Raw genomic sequence first — 24,946 nt, 5'->3', positions numbered from 1 at the left:
TAAAATACACCAAAATATTGGGATATTTGTCTGAGCTTGAAATACAATATCGTCATCTCAATTCTATTGAAACTAATAGAAAACAATGCTAAAACATACGCTTAAAATCTGTCATATATTGTCTGCACTTGCGTGTACTTTTTCAGAGCATCAATTGTGAATTGATGCCATGAAAATTAGTGACCTTACCCAATCAAAATTAATGTTACAAACAATGTTGCATTAGAATTTGTTATTGAGGAAGTACATTTTACTTCTTCTAGTGCATTAAATCTGGATACATTTATGTAATTATAAAACTTACGAGTTGTTGAATATTAGTTAACAATCTGGATATATTTATGTAATTATAAAACTTACGAGTTGTTGAATATTAGTTAACAATCCATGAGCTGACATTTCCTTTAGTACTCTCTGATCACTGCTAAAATTATCAACCAATCGAGAGAAACATAAACAGCAACTCTCCACAGACTTCTTATCCTGAAATCAAAAATTATATAATATAATTAAAGATGCGTATATCTATTATTATATGCTCTGAGAATAAAATTCCCTATTTCCATTCTCAATTTTATTACAAATCCAAAAAATAATTGACATATCTAATAAAAATCTACAGTGCTTGTGTCGATCTAATAAGGGAAAATTATATTTTAAGTCATGGTAAAAAATTTCTAAACAAGAATGTGTCCACAGTACATGGATGCCCCACTCGCACTATCATTTTCTATGTTTAGTGGACCATGAAATTGGAATAAATTCTCTAATTTGGCATTAAAATTAGAATGATCTTATCAAAGGGAACATGTATACTAAGTTTCAAGTTGATTGGACTTCTACTTTATCAAAAACTACCTTGACCAAAACTTTAACCTGAAATTTGCACTATCATTTTCTATGTTCAGTGAACCGTAAAATTGGGGTCAAAACTATAATTTGGCATTTAAATTAGAAAGATCATATCATAGGGCACATGTATACTAAGTTTCAAGTTGATTGGACTTCAACTTCATCAATCAAAGCCTTAAAGGCTGTAAAAGCAATTGCTGCCATGTTAATGTTTGGGGACTTTTATTTTTCATCCACATATATACAAGAATTAAACCTGACATGAGTGTTGTCTAGTTAAAAGTAAGAAGGTTTTAACTTTATATAAATAAAAGACTTTAGCATAAAGTCATTTTTAATATGTTTTATATTTCACAAGGAGACAACACGTTTACCAGGCTAAAGTTGGGGTCAAATATACATGTGCTGAAACATATAACTCAAAAAGAAATCATCATGGATTATCCCCTGGTAGTGTTTGTAACTCTCTTGGCAATAATTTCCTTTATTGATTTAATTTTAACAATTTTCATTATTAATTTATATTTAACCATTAACACAAATGATTAAGTTAAAACATTTCAACTTTCCAGACGCAAATGTTAAAAAACGGGAAAGAAATAAAATATCTTACAAGACATAAACATGTAAAGAATAAATGTATATTTCAGCTTAATAAAAATATTTTCATAATGTTACTTTGTCATCATTTTTAAAACTAAGTTCCAAACATTATTGCTCAGTTGATATGTGTCCTTCTGATGCGGTACGAGCACAGGCACTTGTTTCTATCCATAGGAAGGTCGATTATCCATATAAAAAGTTTTATATGGATAGTCGACAATCCTATGGATAGAAACAAGTGCATGTGGGTATGAGATAACTACAATTCTCATGCAATCCCGAAAAGGGGGGTCATCACAGACAAACATGACATTAAATCGTTATCACTGAACAAGTATATATATTGTATAGGGGCCAGCTGAAGGACGCCTCCGGGTGCGGGAATTTTTCGCTGCATTGAAGACCTGTTGGTGACCTTAATTCTGCTGTTGTATGTTTTTCTATGGTCGGGTTGTTGTCTCTTTGACAAATTCCCCATTTCCATTCTCAATTTTATTATACGAACAAGAACAAACAGCTCTACGTTGCTTTGATATTTATCAATTTTCAGGAAACATTTCGAAAAATGATCTTCAATATTTCGAAAACATGTGAAATAAAATTGCTAACACGGTGGACCGTCGAGTGTCAACAAACGTTGTTCACTGAAAAGACGAGGATAATGGTTTCATCTGACATTTGTTATGCAAACCCAGTTTTGATCATGATATTTAAAAAAGACCTACTTTTTTTCAATCTATGTATTAATAAACTAGACAATTCCAAATTGTAAATATCTCTTCATCTGGACCGACTTGGCATCTACTACGTTTGGACGGGTCCATTTCATTAGGAAGGTGATCGATAAATATTACGGAGTTTTGATAGAAAAGGGAAACGAACTTATTGTTATGTGTTTTCAACAAGGGTTTCGTCCCGCTAAATTATTTGCGCAAATAAAGTTTGTCTATTTTTAGATTACAGGTAATAATTTGACACTACGCATTATCCTGTGTAGTGATTTTGATTTTACGATAAATGTATGAATGAACGATAATTTTATGAATGAACAAGAGCACCTGACCTCTTAAAGAAACACAAATTAAACATAAAAAAACGTATTTATTAGGAGATAATTCAGTTAAATTTTCAATACTAAATCAACAACTGAAATGAATCCATATTTTGTTGCAACATCGTACGAACGGCGGAAAACGGAATCGCATTTATAAAAATGTACTTTTTTTCACTCGGACTTCTATGTTATTTGATAGTCAAACGGTTGACCCTTTAAATACAAAAATACATCTACAAGAACATATTCTGAAACTTCTTAAATCCACTAACTTTTTTTTAAAGTTTCAAGCTATGTATTGCATTAGAAAACATACATAGGTGTTAAAGAATGACTGACCAGGAGCCTGTTTAACAAAATACTATGGCTTGATCTGGGCGGAGTCTCTGATCTGGGTCACAAAGATGGCCATACGCGACGGCATAAAAGCAATTGCTTTAAAAACTACCTTGACCAAAAACTTTAACCTGAAGCGGGACAGACGGACGAACGAACAAACAGACAGACAGACAGACGGATGGACGGACGAACGGACGCACAGACCAGAAAACATAATGCCCCTCTACTATGGTAGGTGGGGCATAAAAATCAAAATAATCAGTGCTTGTACCTGATGTGTGAGTTTAGAACTAAGTAATGGTAGAGATTCTCTGACAAAGTGGAATTCTTCTGCTGTTAGATTCTGTACACAGTTGGCAGTCACTGCTAGAGCACTTCTCTGTGCTGTAATACTAAAGAAGTCCAGAAACATCAGACATGCTGATATACCTCCCTGAAAAATATAATTCACACTGCATTTACTCTCACTTTCAGTCAATAATGGTAATAAAGTCTGAACTCATCTTTTATTTCAATAATTATTCAAAACAGGAATATTTATGGACTCGAAAAAGCTGCAGAAATAATAGAAAAGACCATTAGAATTGTTTACAAAACAAAAGGCAATGGATCCTGATTCCTGAATATAATATTATCCATCTTACTTACAGCTTGTAATATTGCTTTACTGTGTCTTCTTGATAACATTTCTAATGCTGTTAAGGACTGCTCAGCAACATCCATACACTGTATTGCTCTTAGCTGAAATAAAATCATCATCATTGTTACTCCTTCAAGTGTTTTTTTCTTCAGTTTAACATAGTGAGAATAAAAATTCATCAAAGATGGCCTGTTCTACATTTTTTTTTAAGAACATGAGGAATGTGTCCATCAGACACAAATGATGCCCCTGCTTGCATATAACGTTTACTCAAGAACAGTAACTATATATAGATCTGAGTTTTGAGGTAATAATCATTCTGTATAAGTCAGCTGGTATAAGTTCCATAGTAGTTGGTTGAGGCAAACTTAAGTACGAGAGAAGAAATGAAAAATTCAGCTATTTTTTCCATTTGTTAAGGGGCATAACTCTAGTACAGAAAAAGTAACACCACAAAAATTAAAACTTTATCTGTTTTGTGGTATAAGGCATAGTGTATAATATTCATAACATTTAGTAGCTAGGCCAAATTAAGTTGAAAATGAAACCAATTACAGGACAAATTGGCATACAGACAGACCGTCAAGTGATATATCTTAATGCCCCCTTCAAGGGGTTTAACACTTTTTTAATGAATTATAGTTGGTGGAAATATGATAATTCGTATAGAGACTTGCTATGCTTCTTTTAATAAATAAATTTGTGTAAGGACTTGAGACATATTATTTTATTCCTGCACAATTTGTGTATGGCTGAAAACAGGATTGTATATACTAATCACTTTATCCTACTCACTTTCTCAGCTGTAAACAGGATTGTATACACTAATCACTTTTTCCTACTCACTTTCTCAGCTGTAAACAGGATTGTATACACTAATCACTTTATCCTACTTACTTTCTCAAGGAATACAGGCACAGCATCAACAACAACAGCTGATGACCTGGGTAGAGCTTCCATCATGTAGGTCAAGGCTCGACAAGCATGGTTCATTATGTCAAAGTTATGTTCCATTTGTAATAGTGTAATAAGTGCTGGTACGGCTTGTTTTACTGGGAATCCTGCCAATGTATCTTCATTCCCCATAACCAACAACTGTACAAATACATAATTTAATAATTAACTAAGATACTTGTTTAAACAGATTTCTCTAGATTCAGGAGAAGTCATTGACATAATCATTATTTGCTGTGATGAGTTCCATTTAACTTTTCAGATTTCACAGTAAATGTAAACCAGATACTCCGCAGGGCACAGCTTTATACGACCGCAGAGGTTGAACCCTGAGCGGTTGGGGCAAGTATGGACACGACATTCAAGCTGGATTCAGCTCTAAATTTGGATTGTGATTAAATAGTTGACACAGCATAGGTTTCTGACACAGAATGAATGTGGTCTAATGAACTTAAAATATTTTTTTTGCCTTTGAGCAATTCACTATGCTGTTGAATATTAATCCTCTCAAAAAAATGTTTGAAGAAATTTTCTTTTTATTTATGAAATCTGAAATGAGAAAAATTTAACCCCCCATCCCCATTTGTTTTCACATCCCCCTTTCCCTTTTTCCAAAAATGATCTTAATTCAAATTTCTGAGTAATTGAAAATATTTGCTATTACACAATACTGTGCAATTGAAGATTTCTTGCTATTGCGCAATACTGAGCAATTAAAAATTTCTTGCTATTGCACAATACTGTGCAATTGAAGATTTCTTGCTATTGGTGAATACTGTGCAATTGAAAATTTCTTGCTATTGCACAAAACTTGATATAATAATTTTGGATCCTGATTTGAACCAACTTGAAAACTGGGCACATAATCAAAAATCAAAATCTAAGTACATGTTTAGATTCAGCATATCAAAAAAGCCCAAGAATTCAATTTTTGTTAAAATCATACTTAGTTTAATTTTGGACCCTTTGGACTTTAATGTAGACCAATTTGATAACGGGACCAAAAATTAAGAATCTATATACACAGTTAGATTTGGCATATCAAAGAACCCCAATTATTCAATTTTTGATGAAATCAAACAAAGTTTAATTTTGGACCCCGATTTGGACCAACTTGAAAACTGGGCCAATAATAACAAGAATGTGTCCTCAGTACACGAATGCACCACTCGCACTATCATTTTCCATGTTCAGTGGACCGTGAAATTGGGGTAAAAACTCTAATTTGGCATTAAAATTAGAAAGATCATATCATAGGGGACATGTGTACTAAGTTTGAAGTCGATTGGACTTAAACTTCATCAAAAACTACCTTGACCAAAAACTTTAACCTGAAGCGGGACAGACGGACAGACGAACGAACGGATAGACGGACGGACGGACGAATGAACGGACAGACGGACGGACGCACAGACCAGAAAACATAATGCCCCTCTACTATCGTAGGTGGGGCATAAAAAATCTGAGTACATTTTTAGATTCAGCATATCAAAGAACCCCAAGGATTCAATTTTTGTTAAAATCAAACTAAGTTTAATTTTGGACCCTTTGGACCTTAATGTAGATCAATTTGAAAACGGGACCAAAAATTAAGAATCTACATACACAGTTAGATTCGGCATATCAAAGAACCCCAATTATTCAATTTTTGATGAAATCAAACAAAGTTCAATTTTGGACCCTTTGGGCCCCTTTTTCCTAAACTGTTGGGACCAAAACTCCCAAAATCAAACCCAACCTTCCCTTTATGGTCATAAACCTTGTGTTTAAATTTCATAGATTTCTATTTACTTATACTAAAGTTATTGTGCGAAAACCAAGAATAATGCTTATTTGGGCCCTTTTTTGGCCCCTAATTCCTAAACTGTAGGAACCAAAACTCCCAAAATCAAACCCAACCTTCCCTTTATGGTCATAAACCTTGTGTTTAAATTTCATAGATTTCTATTCACTTCAACTAAAGTTATAGTGCGAAAACCAAGAAAATGCTTATTTGGGCCCTTTTTGGCCCCTAATTCCTAAAATGTTGGGACCAAAACTCCCAAAATCAATCCCAACCTTCCTTTTGTGGTCATAAACCTTGTGTTAAAATTTCATTGATTTCTATTCACTTTTACTTAAGTTAGAGTGCGAAAACTAAAAGTATTCGGACGACGACGCCAACGTGATAGCAATATACGACGAAAAATTAAAATTTTTGCGGTCGTATAAAAAGAACCAGGTGCTCCGCAGGGTGCAGCTTTATAAGACCCCAGTGGTTGAACCCTGAACAGTTGGGGAAAATTTGGTCAAAATATTCAAGCTTGATTCTGTCTGAATTTGGATTGTGATCAAATTTCTGACATAATATAGATTTTTGTCAATGTGGTCAAAGATCTAACAAGTCTATTGCACAATACTGTGCAATTGAAGATTTCTTCTTGAAACTTTTAAAAATTTGAAATTTGAAAATTTTTGAAAAAAAAGCCCTTAAAAAAATGGTAAACAACCCCCCCCCCCCCCCCCCCCTCCAACTTTTTGAAACCCCCTTGGAGCAATAACCCTTAAACTCAATCTTATGCTTTCCATTGCAATATTGAACCTTGTAGTACAATTTCAGAGAGATCCATACACTTAAACACAAGTTATTGTCATGATTGTTTGGAAACTAGAAACAAGCTGCTTTTGGCCCTTTTTTGGCCCCTTATTCCTACATATTTTGGACAATTAACCCAAAACTTAATCCCATCCTCCCCTTTGTTATATGGTACATTGTGGAACAATTTCAGAGAGATCCATACAATTACACATACATGTAAGTTATTGTCTTGAAACTAGAAAAATGTTTGTTTTGACCCCTTTTTGGCCCTTAATTCCTAAACTTTGGCCCCATAAACCCTAAAATGAATCCAAACCTTCTAATTGTGGTTTTAAACATTGGGGTATGATTTCAGAGCAATTGAAATACTTCTACACAAGTTATTATCCTGAAACTAGAAAGATACTTGTTTTGGGCCCAAAATCAATCCCAACCTTCCTTTTGTGGTATTGAACCTCCTGAAAAAATTTCATTAAGATCTATTCACTTAAACTAAAGTTATCCGGAAACCAATGTGTCTTCGGATGATGACGATGCAGACGACGACATCATACCATTATACGATCCCAAAATTTGTTTGGGGTCGTATAAAAATTCTCCTAACAATTGAAATACCACAAAAGTGTACTTTTCATTCAACCTTTATTATAACACTTGATTACTAATTACTATTCCTTTTAAATTTAACTACAACTGTAGTGTTCATGGAAATTACATCATTTTTCTTTTCAAATCAATTACAATTACACTCCCAACCCCTTTATTGTTCCTGGTGATTAGGTCAAAATTTCAAAAGATTCTACTTTAACATTGAAAAAACCCAATTTTCCAATATAAATAAGGGGCATAACTTTTTTAGGTAAAAGATTCAGTGGTAAATATGTAAAATTGCTGTAACTGAGGGACAACATCAAAAGTTCAATGTAGGATAAAAAACTTAATTCATATAGTTTTTTCAGACCCCCATACCCCACCTCTTACCTTAATTTGGGAAAAAATTGATTGACCAATAGGGATATATGTAAAATCGATTTTGGATTAACAAAACTTGCAGCAATGTTGACCCACCCCCACCCCCAAACTATTTGATTTAAGTTTTTTATCCTACATCGATCTTTTGATGTCATCCCTAACCTGACACATTTCTATAGCTGCAGACAATTGCTGGTCCTCATTACCTGTGGCTTGTACAATATAAATAAGGGGCATAACTGTTTTAGGTAGAAGATTCCGTGGTAAATATGACTAACCTGACACATTTCTATAGCTGCAGACAATTGCTGGTCCTCATTACCTGTGGCTTGTAGACCTTGCAATAACTGCTGGGCTTTACTCACTAAAATCAACACAATCATAGTCAGATTTTAAATAATTTGTGTCAAACTTTGGTAAACCCTTTCTTTTATACAAATCTATTTAAATGCCTACTCAATACTCCATACAGTAATGTTCATGGAAAGAGTGCAATGCATTTTATTTCAAAAAGTAGTGATAAAGTTAGCAATAGATGTTTTGATTACAGAAATGTCATCTTTATTCATCCAACCCCAAAAAATTGATGTGTAATTCATTTTCAAAATAAAATTGGAACCATGTAACAATTCCAAATTGACAACAGCATGAGTGTAATCATTGAACTAATTGTAGCTCTTTTCACAAAGAGTATTATAAATTTTATTGATTGTAAGTGTCTATTCTTCCCAGCTTTAATGTGTAATTGATTGTAAGTGTCTTTTCTTCCAAGATTTAAGGTGTAATTGATTGTAAGTGTCTTTTCTTCCAAGATTTAAGGTGTAATTGATTGCAAGTGTCTTTTCTTCCCAGATTTAAGGTGTAATTGATTGTAAGTGTCTTTTCTTCCCAGATTTAATGTGTAATTGATTGTAAGTGTCTTTTCTTCCCAGATTTAAGGTGTAATTGATTGTAAGTATCTATTCTCCCCAGATCTAATGTGTAATTGATTGATTTAAGGTGTAATTGATTGTAAGTGCCTTTTCTTCCAAGATTTAAGGTGTAATTGATTGTAAGTGTCTTTTCTTCACAGATATAAGGTGTAATTGATTGTAAGTGTCTTTTCTTCCCAGATTTAAGGTGTAATTGATTGTAAGTGTCCTTTCTTCCCAGATTTAAGGTGTAATTGATTGTAAGTGTCCTTTCTTCCCAGATTTAAGGTGTAATTGATTGTAAGTGTCTTTTCTTCCCAGATTTAAGGTGTAATTGATTGTAAGTGTCTTTTCTTCCCAGATTTAAGGTGTAATTGATTGTAAGTGTCTTTTCTTCCCAGATTTAAGGTGTAATTGATTGTAAGTGTCTTTTCTTCCAAGATTTAATGTGTAATTGATTGTAAGTGTCTTTTCTTCCCAGATTTAAGGTGTAATTGATTGTAAGTATCTATTCTCCCCAGATATAATGTGTAATTGATTGTAAGTGTCTTTTCTTCCAAGATTTAAGGTGTAATTGATTGTAAGTGTCTTTTCTTCCAAGATTTAAGGTGTAATTGATTGTAAGTGTTTTTTTCTTCCAAGATTTAAGGTGTAATTGATTGTAAGTATCTTTTCTTCCCAGATTTAAGGTGTAATTGATTGTAAGTGTCTTTTCTTCCAAGATTTAAGGTGTAATTGATTGTAAGTGTCTTTTCTTCCCAGATTTAAGGTGTAATTGATTGTAAGTATCTATTCTCCCCAGATCGAATGTGTTATTGATTGATTTATGGTGTAATTGATTGTAAGTGTCTTTTCTTCCAAGATTTAAGGTGTAATTGATTGTAAGTGTCTTTTCTTCCAAGATTTAAGGTGTACTTGATTGTAAGTGTTTTTTCTTCCCAGATTTAAGGTGTAATTGATTGTAAGTGTCTTTTCTTCACAGATATAAGGTGTAATTGATTGTAAGTGTCTTTTCTTCCCAGATTTAAGGTGTAATTGATTGTAAGTACCTATTCTTCCCAGATTTAAGGTGTAATTGATTGTAAGTGTCTTTTCTTCCCAGATTTAAGGTGTAATTGATTGTAAGTGTCTTTTCTTCCAAGATTTAAGGTGTAATTAATTGTAAGTATCTATTCTTCCCAGATTTAAGGTGTAATTGACTGAAGTGTCTTTTCTTCCCAGATTTAAGGTGTAATTGATTGTAAGTGTCTTTTCTTCACAGATTTAAGGTGTAATTGATTGTAAGTGTCTGTTCTTCCCAGATTTAAGGTGCAATTGATTGTAAGTACCTATTCTTCCCAGATTTAAGGTGTAATTAATTGTAAGTGTCTTTTCTTCCCAGATTTAAGGTGTAATTGATTGTAAGTGTCTTTTCTTCTCAGATTTAAGGTGTAATTGATTGTAAGTGTCTTTTTCTTCCCAGATTTAAGGTGTAATTGATTGTAAGTGTCTTTTCTTCCCAGATTTAAGGTGTAATTGATTGTAGTTGTCTTTTCTTCCAAAATTTAATTTGTAAAAGAGGGGCTTAAGATACCAGAGGAACAGTCAAACTCATTAATTGAATATAAACCGACAACGCCATGGCTAAAAATAATGGTACACTAGAAACAACATAGAAAACTAAAGACTTAGCAACACGAACCCCATCAAAAACTGGGGGTGATCTCAGGTGCTCCGGCAGTCTGCACCAAAAACGTTTTAAACTACTAGTCCAAAGACCAATATTCTGAGATTTTTCTTATTGGTCCAAACAAAGTTTTGCAAAAACTTACTAGTCTGATTGAAATTTTATTAGTCTGGGGCATCAGACTAGTGGCTAACCGTGCAGACTACTCCGGAAGGGTAAAAAGATCCTGCTTCAAATGTGGCACCCTTCGTGTTGCTCATGTTAGTATAAACCCTGTAAATAGTCTAATTCAGTAGATCACATTCATGAAAGGGGAAGGGGATTGTAGTATCCAATATCATCTGTGAAATTGATTGCAATAGAAGTGTGTACATACTTGCTCCACCTCCCATAGTTCTGTGTAAAATCTGATGCATTCTGGGTCCTAGTGTGTTGAATAAAGTTGATGACAATCCTCTAGCTTCTAATAATGCTGGAAAGGAAAACAAAGTATATTTCACAAACTATAAAGAGGGTGGTAAAGGATTATTTTCGTGCAAACCTGATCGCCGTTTTTTATTTCACGTTCAACGTGTTTTTACTTTTTTATTTGACGTTCAGTCGTGCAAGACAGGTGCCTCGTTCAACGTGTCCTGCTTATTTAATTTTACATGCATCGTGATTGTCAAATGCTTATTTTGCGTGCTCGGTATTTTTCAAATAAAATTCAAACACTTTGCAGGGATCGTCAAGAAATACTTTTTTAAAAGCCGTAAACCATTTATATCATAAATGTGTATACTAAATCGGGAATATCAAGTAAAACAGAGAGTTTATATATATACAAGAACACAGTGACTTAGTCACAAAAGGTTTTCATCAAAGTCTTTATTTTTCGTGCAACGTTCAGAAATTTTTTCACATTCAACGTGAAATTATGTCTCATTTCACGTTTTTTCCGTGCAAGCAACCCCCTTTACCACCCTCTATAAAGGTAAACATAAAATACTTTCAAAAATGACTTTTGAGAAACTAAATAAGAAAAGGTCCTATACAGTTATAAAAGGAAATGTTTACACTTCTATTGGACATAACTACTGAAAATATAATTGACCAGTGCTGATTGTTTTATGACATTGCTGTTGTAAGACTTCTATATGAATGTTTTAACAATCATGCAACTTAATATTCTGATGGACATAACAATTACAATATATTTATCAACACCTATTTAGAACTTGTTTGAGACATTCCTGATATAAAACTTTGATAAAAATCTGTCAAGAATTGTACATGTGAGAGAGCTTAGATGACCTGATGGATAGAAAGACAAGTATTTCTATAACCCTGCAATCAGTCGTAAAAAACAAATAGGTAAATATCATGTACATTGAAACAATTGACAAAACAGTGTCATTGAAATACCTCCTTATACTTTAAGATAAGATAACAAGAGATTACACACTATATAATCATAATAGAAAAGATTTTAAAAAGATATATGATTGACTAGTATTTCTTGTTGTGTATTTGAATACCTTGCAATCTTCCCATATCTCCTTCTTCTGTCTCGCTCTCAGAGGTCATAGCTGTAGCCCCTGCAGTATTTGATGCTGGAAGAAAAGCACGAAACTCATTTCAATACAATTTATTCAAACAAGTGAAACTGCGAGCTACTGCTCACTGATGATACCCCCGCCGCAAGTGGATAATATTAATAGTGTAAAAATATGCAAGTGTTCGGTAAACAGGAAGTTGTCGAGTGATGAATCTGAAAACGCATCACACGGTATAGCTGACTTATAAAAATCCTGAAACCAAATTTCAGAAATCCTTGTATTGTTGTTCCTGAGAAAAATGTGACGAAATTTTTTAACTTGGTTATCATGTGTAAAATCATACAAGTGTTCGGTAAACAGGAAGTAGTCGAGTGATGAATCTGAAAACGCATCACACGGTATAGCTGACTTATATAAATCCTGAAACCAAATTTCAGAAATCCTTGTATTGTAGTTCCTGAGAAAAATACGACGAAAATTTTCAACTTGGCTATCATGTGTAAAATCATACAAGTGTTCGGTAAACAGGAAGTTGTCGAGTGATGAATCTTAAAACGCATCACACGGTATAGCTGACTAATATAAATCCTGAAACCAAATTTCAGAAATCCTTGTATTGTAGTTCCTGAGAAAAATGTGACAAAAATTTTCAACTTGGCTATCATGTGTAAAATCAGACAAGTGTTCGGTAAACAGGAAGTTGTCAAGTGATGAATCTGAAAACGCATCACACGGTGTGGCTGACATATATAAATGTTGATACCAAATTACAGAAAGGGTGGATGTGTAGTTCCTGAGAAAAATGTGACGAAAGTTTCATGGGACGGACTGACGGACTGATGGACGGACGGACTGACAGACAGAGGTAAAACAGTATACCCCCCCTTTTTTAAAGCGGGGGTATAATTATCAAAGCTTCCGAGGATAAAATATTCTCATTTTATTCATATTCACTTTAAACATATATAAATATAAATATACATATATACAATCATGACAATTAAGCTGAACTGTTTTATTTTTGTTTTTTGTATCTTCTTAAAATTCCTTAATGTTATGTTACATCAGCATTAATAAGGTTTTTCTTATTTTAAATCAAGTGACCATTTTAAATTTCTAAACAAGTGACTGAGCTTAACCATTTGTGATGATTTGGAGAGCAGAGGAATGCTAAATTACAGAAAAATGAACCTCACTCACAACCCTGAAAATGTAAACACATAATAGAACATGTATATCCATCATTATCATTACCTATCAAGGATAACCTTACTACTACTGATGCCATTTACCTGCCAGAGATGGCTGACTGCCACCTTCCTCCCGAGGTCTACTTCCACCTCCATTATCTTACCTATCAAGGATAACCTTACTACTACTGATGACATTTACCTGCCAGAGATGGCTGACTGCCACCTTCCTCCCGAGGTCTACTTCCACCTCCATTATCTTATCTATCAAAGATAACAAATACCTTACTACTAATGATGCCATTTACCTGTCAGAGATGGCTCACTGCCACCTTCCTCCCGAGGTCTACTTCCACCTCCATTATCTTACCTATCAAAGATAACCTTACTACTGATGCCATTTACCTGTCAGAGATGGCTGACTGCCACCTTCCTCCCGAGGTCTACTTCCACCTCCATTATCTTACCTATCAAGGATAACCTTCCATTATCTTACCTATCAAGGATAACCTTACTACTGATGCCATTTACCTGCCAGAGATGGCTGACTGCCACCTTCCTCCCGAGGTCTACTTCCACCTCCATTATCAGTATTATCTTCCTGTCCTGACATCAGGCTACTACTGTTTTGTGGTTTGGCTCCCCCTCTGGATGTCCCGCTCTCACTTCCACTGGCTGTATTTAGGAGACTGCTGCTACCAGCAGGACGCTTTGATGATGAAGCGGAACGCCTACCACTAGTTCAAAGAAAATTCATAATTATTATAAATGCTCAGTTATAACAATGAAATGTTTGTCTTATAATGGTGCTCTAAGATACACGAACACATGATTTGTTGTAAATGTATGGAAATTAAGTTTTAACATGAGTGAAAAAAAATTAAACTTACCTGCTACTAGCACACGATCCCGTTTTGCTTCTTCGAGTGCGCCGTAAGCTATCAAGCTCCGGCGACAAGGATTTAGAACTAGTGCTACTAGAACGTCTTTCCTTGCTTTTCCTTTTCTTCTTATCCCTTTTCTTTGAAGGATGAGTACTTTGTGGGTTTTGAACACTTGTATGAGCGATATCAACCTGAATATCTTGAGTTCCTTGGCTTGTGTCTACACTTTTGCCAACAACTTTAAGTTTTATATCCTCTAAACTATTAAAACTGCTTTTCCTGTCCCGACTTCTAGTTCCAGACACTGACCTTGACCTTTCAGGATAATAAGGTATACCTGGAACGACTTCTGCCTCTAAATTTGATCTTAGATTTTTAGAGATTGTATATTTATTATTATCAGAGTCTTTTTCCTCTGTTTGTTTAGTGTCAATGGTTTCAGGGTTCACAGCTACAGCTTGTAACTTAGATCTTTTATTTTTCTTCTTTCTAGTTTTCTCTTTTTTATTTCTTAATTTCTCTTTCTTTGATAGTTTCACACTGGTTCCTGACAATTTACTTTGTTTACTGGTAGTTGGACCTTCCTGTGAACTTTGTGCAAATCGCTTCTTTGATTTCTTTTTCTTGATTAAAACAGACTGTGAAATGCTGCAAAAAAGAAATTTATTAAGAACTTTTTGTAACATGCAATAAATATGGCTTTCAATATTATGAAATTCTTTATTTTGAATATTTTCTTGCTACAATTAGGAGCTTTTGTCAAATAACATTTAAAAGAGAGAAAGTTAGACAAAACCTAGAAAACAAATAAACATAGAAAAGGGGGTAAGGTAGAAAACCTACAAAAACAAATAAACATAAAAAAGATTGCTAACATCAATATCATTTGGTCTCTAGTGTTATCTCATTAGCATATATATTAAAAACACAAGTACATAGATGTTGTTTTTATTGTTAGACTTACTCAATCAAGTATAAAATTAACATAGAAGCCTAATGAGTAACTACCAAAAATGACTAGTAAAATGTTCTTGGTTAGTCTTCTTACTTTGGTGTTAGAAATTAATGTGCACAAATAAATGTACTTGGTATTCCTGTCCATTTCCTTATTAATTCTAGATAAATAATCCATGACTTTTTTTTTTAAACTAATGTAAAAAATTTAATGTGAAATATACAGTTTAGACACCACTATTTTTTTCCATTATTTTCTGAACCTTAACAGCTCAATTTTACACTTCAGCTATTTGGTACTTTCATATTATGACAGATTATATAGAAATAAGATGTGATAAGATTGAGTGCCCATGAGACAACTTTCCATCCAAGTGATTATGTCATGAATGTGTAAAAAGTAAACAATCATAGGTCAAAGTAGAGACTTCAACACAAAGCCCCAGCCCACACCAAACAGCAAGCCAGAGAGGGCCACAAATGCATTGGCAATCTTTCAGTCTTTTGAGATGATTATAGCATCACATTATTAAGTACAGAACTTAGAAACAAGAAAAATTATAACATGAAAAAGTAAAATTTGGTGTATACTTACTTATTGGTTTGGCCTACTTCAACTTTTGAATCTGCCCCAGAATGGTGTCTTCTTCTATGTGACCCCCCAGACTGGAACTCAGGTTGGTCTGCCATAGGCTTGACCCTCAATCTGGCACATGCCAGATGGTAAAAACTCTGCAAAGGGGAAAAAATATTATTTATGTTAATGCAGTTTATTCTTGTTTAAACAATTTGAGAATATCAAATAAAATTCATCTGTATATGTGTATATCTCATCTGCAACACATTTGTTTAACCAATAAAACATGTAAAATGAAATCAAACAGACATAGAAAAATTCAATTGAACATTTTCGCTATCTATTTAAATTAGTTATGGTGGATTATTCCATGATAAAAAGAACATTTTTTTTTATAAATAAACAAGTCAGCTTGGAAAGTGCAAAAACAATGTTGAACAATTGTAAGACATGAAATGAATACTTTTTTGCAGCTTCTAAATATATCTTGATGTCTCAGGTATTTGTAAATCATGGAAATGTAAAGAGTGAACGGCTGTGTGAATGTGTCTTCTAATATTTATTTTGTATAGAATGTCAATTCAGTGCTGTTTAAAATAATAGTGTATGGACATAACTTGTGTGTGATGGATGACTTTGAACATCCATGGATTAAACATTCAAATCTATTAAATGGGAAACGGAGCGTCTGTTTGAGTTATCATTTTACAATGATTTTTCATCTGAGGATGTTGCGTAATCACTTAGCTGATTTGTTTTCTTTTTATTTATCACGAGACGATCAATTTTTACTATTCAGTAGGTTAAGGGTGGGAATGAATAGACTATTTTTAATATTCTTTGATTAAAAATTGAATTATAAAAGGTAGAAAGAGAGCTAAAATGGATAAATTGGTTGCAAACGTGCAACACATGGCAAGCTTGTGATCAGCAATAGGTTTTTCACGACCAATTTGTCAATAAGGCCAAATAAAAATATATATATGTGGTTCCAGTAACCCTACCGTCCCTACTTTTTCGGCTTAAAAATAGCCTACCCTAAAGATTTTATTGTAATTTTTCATTCAGCACTGTTAAAGTCAGAATGTTGCTCCCATAGACTCAATGTAAAAAAAAACATAAAATAAAAAAAAATCCCTACCTACCTACCCTAACTTTTTTTCAGATGTAACTGGAACCACACATACTTTTTTATTTGGCCTAATGAAAAATAACCTCTTTATCAATTAACATGATTATTAAAATGATTGATGAATGTTTCTTTTATTTATGGGCTTACAATCATTCAACAGATTCTCAACTTACAGTTGACATGATATGCCCTGGACAGTTACTAAATTATGACATGTGATGATATGGGGACGAAGTCCCCAACATTCGTCCCCAACAACAGTAGAAAAATCAATAAAAAAAAATAATCGGAAAATTTTCCCGAAATTTTCATTCTTCTTCTTCTTCCGAATACGGGAGTAGACTCCTAGGTAGGAGTGTAAAACTTCCCGTACTAATGAACTCAAAATCGTCTAATTTTTTTTATGTCATGTTTTGAATTCCCGCATCTGCTCAGAAATCTACAATGTACTTCCTTTTTCCGGTCTCATTTGTATGAAACTTTTAGTAAAATATATATGTAGGACTCGGAACCCCGATGGTACTCCGAACCGCGATGGTCACGCTGAAGTGCGATGGTGTACGCTGAAGTGCGTTGGTTAACACGCTGAAGTGCGATGGTAACATTGTGACGTTAACTTGTTGATATCTACGCTGAAGTGCGATGGCGGCTCTGTCAGAGATGGTCTAACTATAAAGTTGACTTTAATGAAACTGTGTGATGGTTTATTCCAGCTAAATGGGCTGGTCTGAAGTAAGAACTCTATCATCCGCTTAGCACGGAGAAGTATGGAGTCAGAAAAAATGGGCTAGATGACATTAATTTATTATACGCGATTCGAGTTGGAGGAAATGTCAAGTGCGCCAAAAAAAAAAGGTTCAGCGTGTCGGTCTGTATAGTGCTACGCAGGGTCCATCTCATTTTATCAAATATAACTTGTTCTCGTCATATCATAGCCGAGAAATTGCTCATAACACACTCATTCATCCATTTATATAATATCGTAACAGTTTTTAACAAATAAAAGCCATCCAGTACATGTATATATGCTTGACTTATAGCGAAACGTGACGCGAGTTCTGTGAAAACATTAGAATAAGCTGATTTTCCACTATTCCGCAGACTAACCTGTTGCAGAAGAATTATACTGTAAGAACAATACAATTAGACTTATATGTAGTGCGAGTTTTCTTACAAAGCAGAATTCATCTCAATAATAAAGCAAAATTATATCGACTCGATAAATATGATTGATTTTAATAAATTTTATTCTATTTAAAAAAAAAATCACATATAATTTAGTGAAACATACTTGAACCAAAGACCCAGACATTTTATTGGTCGTACAAAATGTGTGCGGCATAACACCGAACGCTAGATAACCAATCTGCAGACCAAGATCATCTTTTAGCCGATTTGTTCCTTATGATTTGTAGCATGGCTTAGTTATAAATTATTTTGTAACCTCAACCTCTAATGCTCAAAACTGTTCTGGACTTGAATTGTTCGTTACTTTTTTTTTTTTTTTTTAATTCCTTTGTTCACAATAAATCTTATTCTAAATAATCTTATCCACGTGCCTGCGAATCCGTGTTGTTTAGAAAACGTCAAAACAACTAAAAGTCCTGCTAAACCATCCCACTTCAGCGAAAGGACCATCGCACTTCGGCGTAGACCATCGCACTTCAGCGTGACCATCGCACTTCAGCGTCCCCATTGCACCTCCGAGTCCTACATATATTTATCAGTCTAGAATAAAATAAGAAGGAACGCAATACCAATTTCATTTTTAACCCTTAGACTGCTACGCGCGACTATTGTTGTTCCGATAAAGCAGTCTGCTACTGCTACGCGCGACTATAGTCGTTTTCCAAAACTTGTTTGTTTACACAGTTACCACGGAATGGGCGGAGTCAATATTCATGAGATTGCGGCAGTTTAGACTTGTATGGATTATGATTGGTTAAAAATCTGCATTCTTTCGAGTGTCTCGTGACTTTAAATCAGGTACATTGTATAAGCGATAAAAACCGAAAGTGAAAAAGTGACAAAATGGCGGATATTATTTGGAGAAATGGCCAACACGTTCAGAAGTATTTCAATGATAATGATTTAACAGCGGCGGCCGATTAAAAGGATTTGGACGAGAACAGAAGATATAATAGGTGGAAATAGAAACATTCTATCAAAACTGCGAACAGAAGACTTTTAAAGCGAGAACCAAAGGGATTCCCAGACCTTGTTCAAAATGGATGACATGAAACAGGATTTGCGATGTTTATCATTTCGCCTTTCAAATGTGAATCAATATTGACTGACATCGATAGATCTGAACTTTAAGTTTGTCAAGATTATTTATTGATGAAAGCTATAACAATGAACTTGTCGTAAAAATATATTTGTACATGCAAGTAAATGTCGGCGCATTGAAAGTCGGAGGAAAATACCGGAAAATATTTGCATAAAAAAGGCTGTTGGTCCGAGAAGAAACTTTTTTTTCTGATAATCACAATGGAACTAGTTCTTAAAAGAGATTTTTAACTATATTGGTTCAATTCTGAAGTCATGGATACTTTTACATTGATGGATTCGTTAATAAAACATGAAAAAAATAAGTTTACCTTTGTTTACCTCAATTTGCACCTGTACAGGTAAAAAATGACCAGAGACTCACACAAAAATAAAATAAATAAAAAATACAGAATCTAACAATACTTTTTTATATTACTTTTATTGATGAATATTCAACATTTACAAAGATACAGCAATTGTAAGTGAACATGTTTATTTCATCAGTGATTAAAATTTTATTCAGCAATACACAAAAGTACAATAGAAATGAATGAATGCTAGTCAATTCGTTCCAAGTCCGATTCGTTCCAAGCCAGTTCGTTCCAGATTTGGACAATTCGTACCAAGTCAATTGTCAATTCGTTCCAACTGATTTATTTCATTATTAATCAGATCAGACTTAACAATGTGTTCCACCTGATTAAGTTCATTATTAAATCAGACTTAACAATTTGTTCCAACTTTTTTTATAATGTACATGTCCGTATATCACTCACTGTATATGTGTAAATCAACCTACAGTGCACGGCAAAAATCGGCCATTCCTTGTCCATTTTTTCTGTATATTTCATATAAAAGATCATTTTTCAATAACATATGTTCATACTATGAATGCATTAACAACTGTTATGCGCACATCATAGAAATACAATAATCAATTATAATGATAACTATTTCTTTGAAAATATCACTAAGTTAGTCACTTTATTCATATTTAAAATATTAAATTTGTCATGAAATACTTACCTTAATAATTAATAATTATCAATATATATCATGCCCAATATATCGTTCTTCCCAATTAATAAACCATAAAAATTTTTTAGATACGTATTTATATTCATTTTTTAATATGAGGAAGACGCTACCTTAAATGCCAGCTTTATACCAAGACAATGTCCTATATATTGATTGGTTGTTGGTTGCTTAATGTCCAGTGGCAAATATTTCATGTATGTTCAGGACAAATGTCCTAGGCTACATTAACATAGTTTTTGTCTAAAATAAAATAATAAGTTCAGATGGAAAATGTTTAGGGATAGATCATTGAACTTCAAAAGGCAGGAGGGGGTATTGTATTTTTCTTTTGAATAAAAAGTTCAATTCCCAAATTGATGAAAAAAATATCTGTTCAAGCAGGAACATATAAATTAGATATACTGTTCCCAGGTTCAAGCAGAGGACAAAAAAATATATTTTGAATACAGATTTTCACCAAAAACAATTTTATCTTTCAGATATGCAAAATAAACTTAACTAATATATATATCTAAAAACCTTTAAAACTTCCCAAACCGCACAGGTAAGTTTGTACACAGTAGTTTTTTAGGTGAAAATACGGTCATATTTGCAAATTTATTATGATGAACCGAAATACCTAGTGTTAAATTTTGACTAAGTAATTTAAATTGATAGCGCTGAAGGGCTTGGTGAAAAATATCCGACTCGAACAAAACACCTTCTTATTTCTGACCATTTTCAGTTTATGGGTTCTACATCAATTTCATGTACTAATTCAGAGTCAGTTTTATTTAAATGGTTAATATTGTTTAATACTGTTCTTGAATAAGTTGGAACGAAATGACCAGTTTTTGGAAAAGTTGGAACGAACTGACCAAGCCACTTGGGACGAATTTTTTGGTACGAATCAGAGTTGGAACGAATCATCCAGATACCAAATGAATGCAGCAGTCTAAGGGTTAATAATTCCTTGATATGAAAAAACGTTACCTGATGATAGCGTTTCTTTGTTTACATTGCATATGACATCATAACTTAAGTAACGTCACAACTAAAATCCCTAACAATAGAACCAAAATCGGAAACGTTACGGTATTTCCGTTTCTTTTTTTTTTAACAAATATTTAAGTTACAAAAAAATAATTCATACAGACTTCGTCCCCATTTACAGGTAATGCCTGCCTCATATTAAATATTAAATTGCCCTTTCATGAAAAAGTCAACATCACATAAACTGGGAGTCCTATTATTCTGGACTTTTGAAAAATTAAAGCAGATGCACATGGTATTAATGTATGATAATATTACTAGGTAATCAACAAACTTAAATTTTAGTTGACAGCACAAAAGGTTGAATGAATAAATAATAACAACGTCTTGCATCTAAAAGGTATGCTAGTGAATACTCTTTGAAATGATTTTAGCTATGGTTGTCAACGCCATAATGGTCACTGCCACTGGTAAAGATTATGTTGAGAGAACAAACAAAACATTATACACCACAAGGAACTGTTTGCTAGGATTACCAGTTTGGGAAATTTAGATCAATATTTATCCAACTGGACAAATATTATATCAACAGCAACTCAAAAGTGTCCAAAGCTTAAAATGAGTTAAAAGATGTTTCACGTACAAAAATGTGTACATTTGTACAGTCTGAATTTTTTTCAGTGTTCACCGTTCTGTTTTTGTGGTGTGATATTTTTGTAAGGAGGAAACCTGATGAAATTTGACCTTTCCATCAAAATAATGTTTAAATAAACCTTCTTTACCTGCTACATCCAGTTGTGACTAAAAAATAAGAAAATTTATGTATTTTCTGGATAATATTCTGATATTAAAATCTTGGATATTTTATCTGTGTCTGTACAGATGATCAATGCAAACTGCGCACGCACAAAGTTGTTTCCAACATTTCCGGTTTAGAAGAATATTAAAACTGCATAAAAGTGCAAGATTTCTGCATTTTTTTTACATCTGTATAGTGGGGTTTCTCACATTGAATAAATTAAAAATAATTTTGGACTTCATTTTTCCATAAAATGACTATACTGTTATTTTACGTTCCCTTAGTGAATCGGAGTTGTTCCCCTTTTCCCAGAAAGTGCACTTGAACTTATGAGATGATCGGATAATGAGGGGGAGGACAGGGGTAAGAGAGACAGGGAGAAAGGGGGTAGGAGAAAGGAGAGGAAGGCTGGGAGAAAGAAGAAAAAACAAAATATCTCTCCTTTTAAAAAATGATCTAATATTTCAAGAAAAAATATCTCAAAAGGAGATGTTTTATTCTAATGGGAGAAAGGAGAACAGGGGTAGGAGAAAGGAGAAGAGGGGTGGGAGAAGGGAGAAGGGTACCCCCTGTCCTCCCCCTCGATAATATGAGATAACGTATAGAACAAAATTTGACAATCAACTGTGGACCGACTGCTACTCACTTTCTTTGGAGGCATAATTCAAGACAATACCAGCATAGAATACAGAATTATAGAAAGGCAACTTGTAATGTCAAAACAAAATGCAAATACGTTCATTAGTAGATTAGAAACTGCTCTATCAAAGTACAAACTACCAAAAGCTCAGGAACTGTTATTAGTCAAACCAACTAGGGAAAAATGAAAAACAACTGTCAAGTGTGCCATTCAGCAATATTGGGCAGAGAAATGGGAGATGGAAAAATAGGAAAAATCTAAAATGAAATACATTAACATTAAAGCAAGGCCAATTGGATAAGGCAAAGGAAACAGAACGTTGGGATTTATACGTAGAAACCTCAAAGGCTGTACAAAACCTGTAAAGGCAGCTGCGTATGTATCCATGGTAAGACCTGCAGTGGAATACGCAAGCACAATATGGGACCCAACCACGGGGGGGGGGGGGGGTCTCAACATGGGATTTTGGGTACAGGTGTGCAGCTGGGATTTTAAAAACACCCCCCATTCATATATTGAATAATTGTGAAATCCCTACCTATACATATATTTCACAGCGAAATCATAACCCATTCATATATTTATCACCCATTGATATATCACAGTCGGTCAATTACTACCTATTGATATATTTCCTCGGTACAATTGCACCCCATTGATATATTTGACGGATCAAAAAAGGGACCCATTCCAGCGGCACATATGTATATACCTTTATATAGGAAGAGACCCCCCCCCCCCCGTGGACCCAACCACCCAAAATAAAATCAAGGCAATTGAACAGGTTCAGAAAAGAGCTGCACAATTTGTGAATAACAACTACACAGACCGAACACCTGGCTGTGTCACAAATATGGTTAAAAATTTTAAATGGGAAAGCCTCGAAGAACGGAGGAAAACAAATAGATTATGCATGCTATTTAAGATCCAGCATGATCTTATAGATATAGACCGTCACCAATATTTGACACCGAATGATAACCGGACCAGAGGTAAAAACCGCTTCTTCCAAGAAAGAACAAGTACAGACACTTACGGCCAATCTTTCTTCCCGAGGACAATCAGGGACTGGAACAACCTACCAACAACAGTTACAGCGACCAACACCGTTGAGGGATTCAGAGCTGCCCTGAAGGCATGCTCTGAAAGGAAGTAGGAAAACCCAGTTGTAAATAATTTTAATTGTATATTTTTGCGAACGTTTTAAATGTATTTGTAAATAGCCAAGAGAAAGCTTTATGTGTTGCCCGACACAGTTAGTATTGAATCCGGTTCCTTACCTGGAAGAAGAAGAAGAAGAAGAAGAAGAAGAAGAAGAAGAAGAAGAAGAAGAAGAAGAAGAAGAAGAAGAAGAAGAAGAAGAAGAAGAAGAAGAAGAAGAAGAAGAAGAAGAAGAAGAAGAAGAAGAAGAAGAAGAAGAAGAAGAAGAAGAAGAAGAAGAAGAAGAAGAAGAAGAAGAAGAAGAAGAAGAAATTCTCACCAAATATGGAAATTCAAATAATACCTTAGAAGTAAAAAAAGCAGAAATAAAAGCAAGCTTATAACAAGGACTTATACACTCCAAGCAGATAGAGCCAAATTTAGTAGAAATGTGGAGCAGGATATGTGCCTATTATGTAATTCAGCTACAGAAGATACAGAACACTTTATGCTAGAATGCAATGCACTGAAAACCGAATGAGATAAACATTTAACAACACTAAAATCATATGTGAAAAACATTATAGGCAAAAAGATATTCGAAAAAATTGTGAATGAAGGACAAATGGTGCAGTTTATTCTGGACTCATCATCTGAAAAGATCAAGCAAATAGTAAACATCAAATATCAAAATATCAGAGACATTGAGAATATCACACGAACTTTATGCTATGGTCTTCATACAAAACGAACAACCCTGTTGAATAAGAGCTAAATTTGCCTAAATGAACTATATCAGTCTATCAAGTGAAAGTAGGAGTTTCTTGGTTTATGGTGTTACTGTACAGGTATTATTACTTTAAAAGTTTAAATGTACAACTGTAAATAATGTACATATTTAATACTAACCTAAATAAATCCCATTTGGAGTGACCCTTAGAAAGGGTGAACCTACTAGACAGGTAACAGGTAACAGGTAACAACAGTGCATAAACTGCTTGATAAATGAATTAGTTAATGACAATTCACTGAAACTCAACATATATCACAACGACACTTAACAAGGGAAATCTTCAATAATTAATATAGGTCTGTTCTATTTTTCGAAGAACTGGATCGTCTTCCTTTTCTGTATTAGATACATGCAGTCTCTCTGAGACCGGCAGTCCAGGCTACACAAATGTGATCCCAACAAGGAATAGTGAAGGGATAAACACAGATACATGAATTTAATATTAAAGT

At 33.9% G+C, this 24,946-nt stretch overlaps 1 protein-coding gene across 3 annotated transcripts in view; it reads right to left on the bottom strand.

Moving 5' to 3' along the window:
- Positions 1-22,054, bottom strand: part of LOC139518127 (E3 ubiquitin-protein ligase TRIP12-like) — a 64,273-nt gene extending 42,219 nt beyond the window's left edge. The window contains exons 1-11 of one of the 3 annotated variants that reach the window (XM_071309811.1): positions 21,908-22,054; positions 15,731-15,867; positions 14,188-14,829; positions 13,829-14,034; positions 12,087-12,161; positions 10,946-11,041; positions 8,271-8,356; positions 4,386-4,583; positions 3,497-3,589; positions 3,120-3,281; positions 361-483 (exon numbers count right to left, since the gene is read on the bottom strand). In XM_071309811.1, coding sequence (XP_071165912.1) covers positions 361-483; positions 3,120-3,281; positions 3,497-3,589; positions 4,386-4,583; positions 8,271-8,356; positions 10,946-11,041; positions 12,087-12,161; positions 13,829-14,034; positions 14,188-14,829; positions 15,731-15,825 — 1,776 coding nt within the window. In that variant the 5' untranslated portion in view covers positions 15,826-15,867; positions 21,908-22,054. Of the gene's footprint in view, positions 1-360; positions 484-3,119; positions 3,282-3,496; positions 3,590-4,385; positions 4,584-8,154; positions 8,248-8,270; positions 8,357-10,945; positions 11,042-12,086; positions 12,162-13,399; positions 13,473-13,828; positions 14,035-14,187; positions 14,830-15,730; positions 15,868-21,907 lie in introns of those variants that run through there. The other 2 variants (XM_071309812.1, XM_071309814.1) reach the window with 2 other exon arrangements.
- Positions 22,055-24,946: the final 2,892 nt, after the last annotated feature.

Source organism: Mytilus edulis, chromosome 3, assembly GCF_963676685.1.
Source record: "Mytilus edulis chromosome 3, xbMytEdul2.2, whole genome shotgun sequence".
NCBI lineage: Eukaryota > Metazoa > Mollusca > Bivalvia > Mytilida > Mytilidae > Mytilus > Mytilus edulis.
Note: the sequence above shows the minus strand (reverse complement) of the source record. Positions and strands in the feature narration are given on the sequence as shown.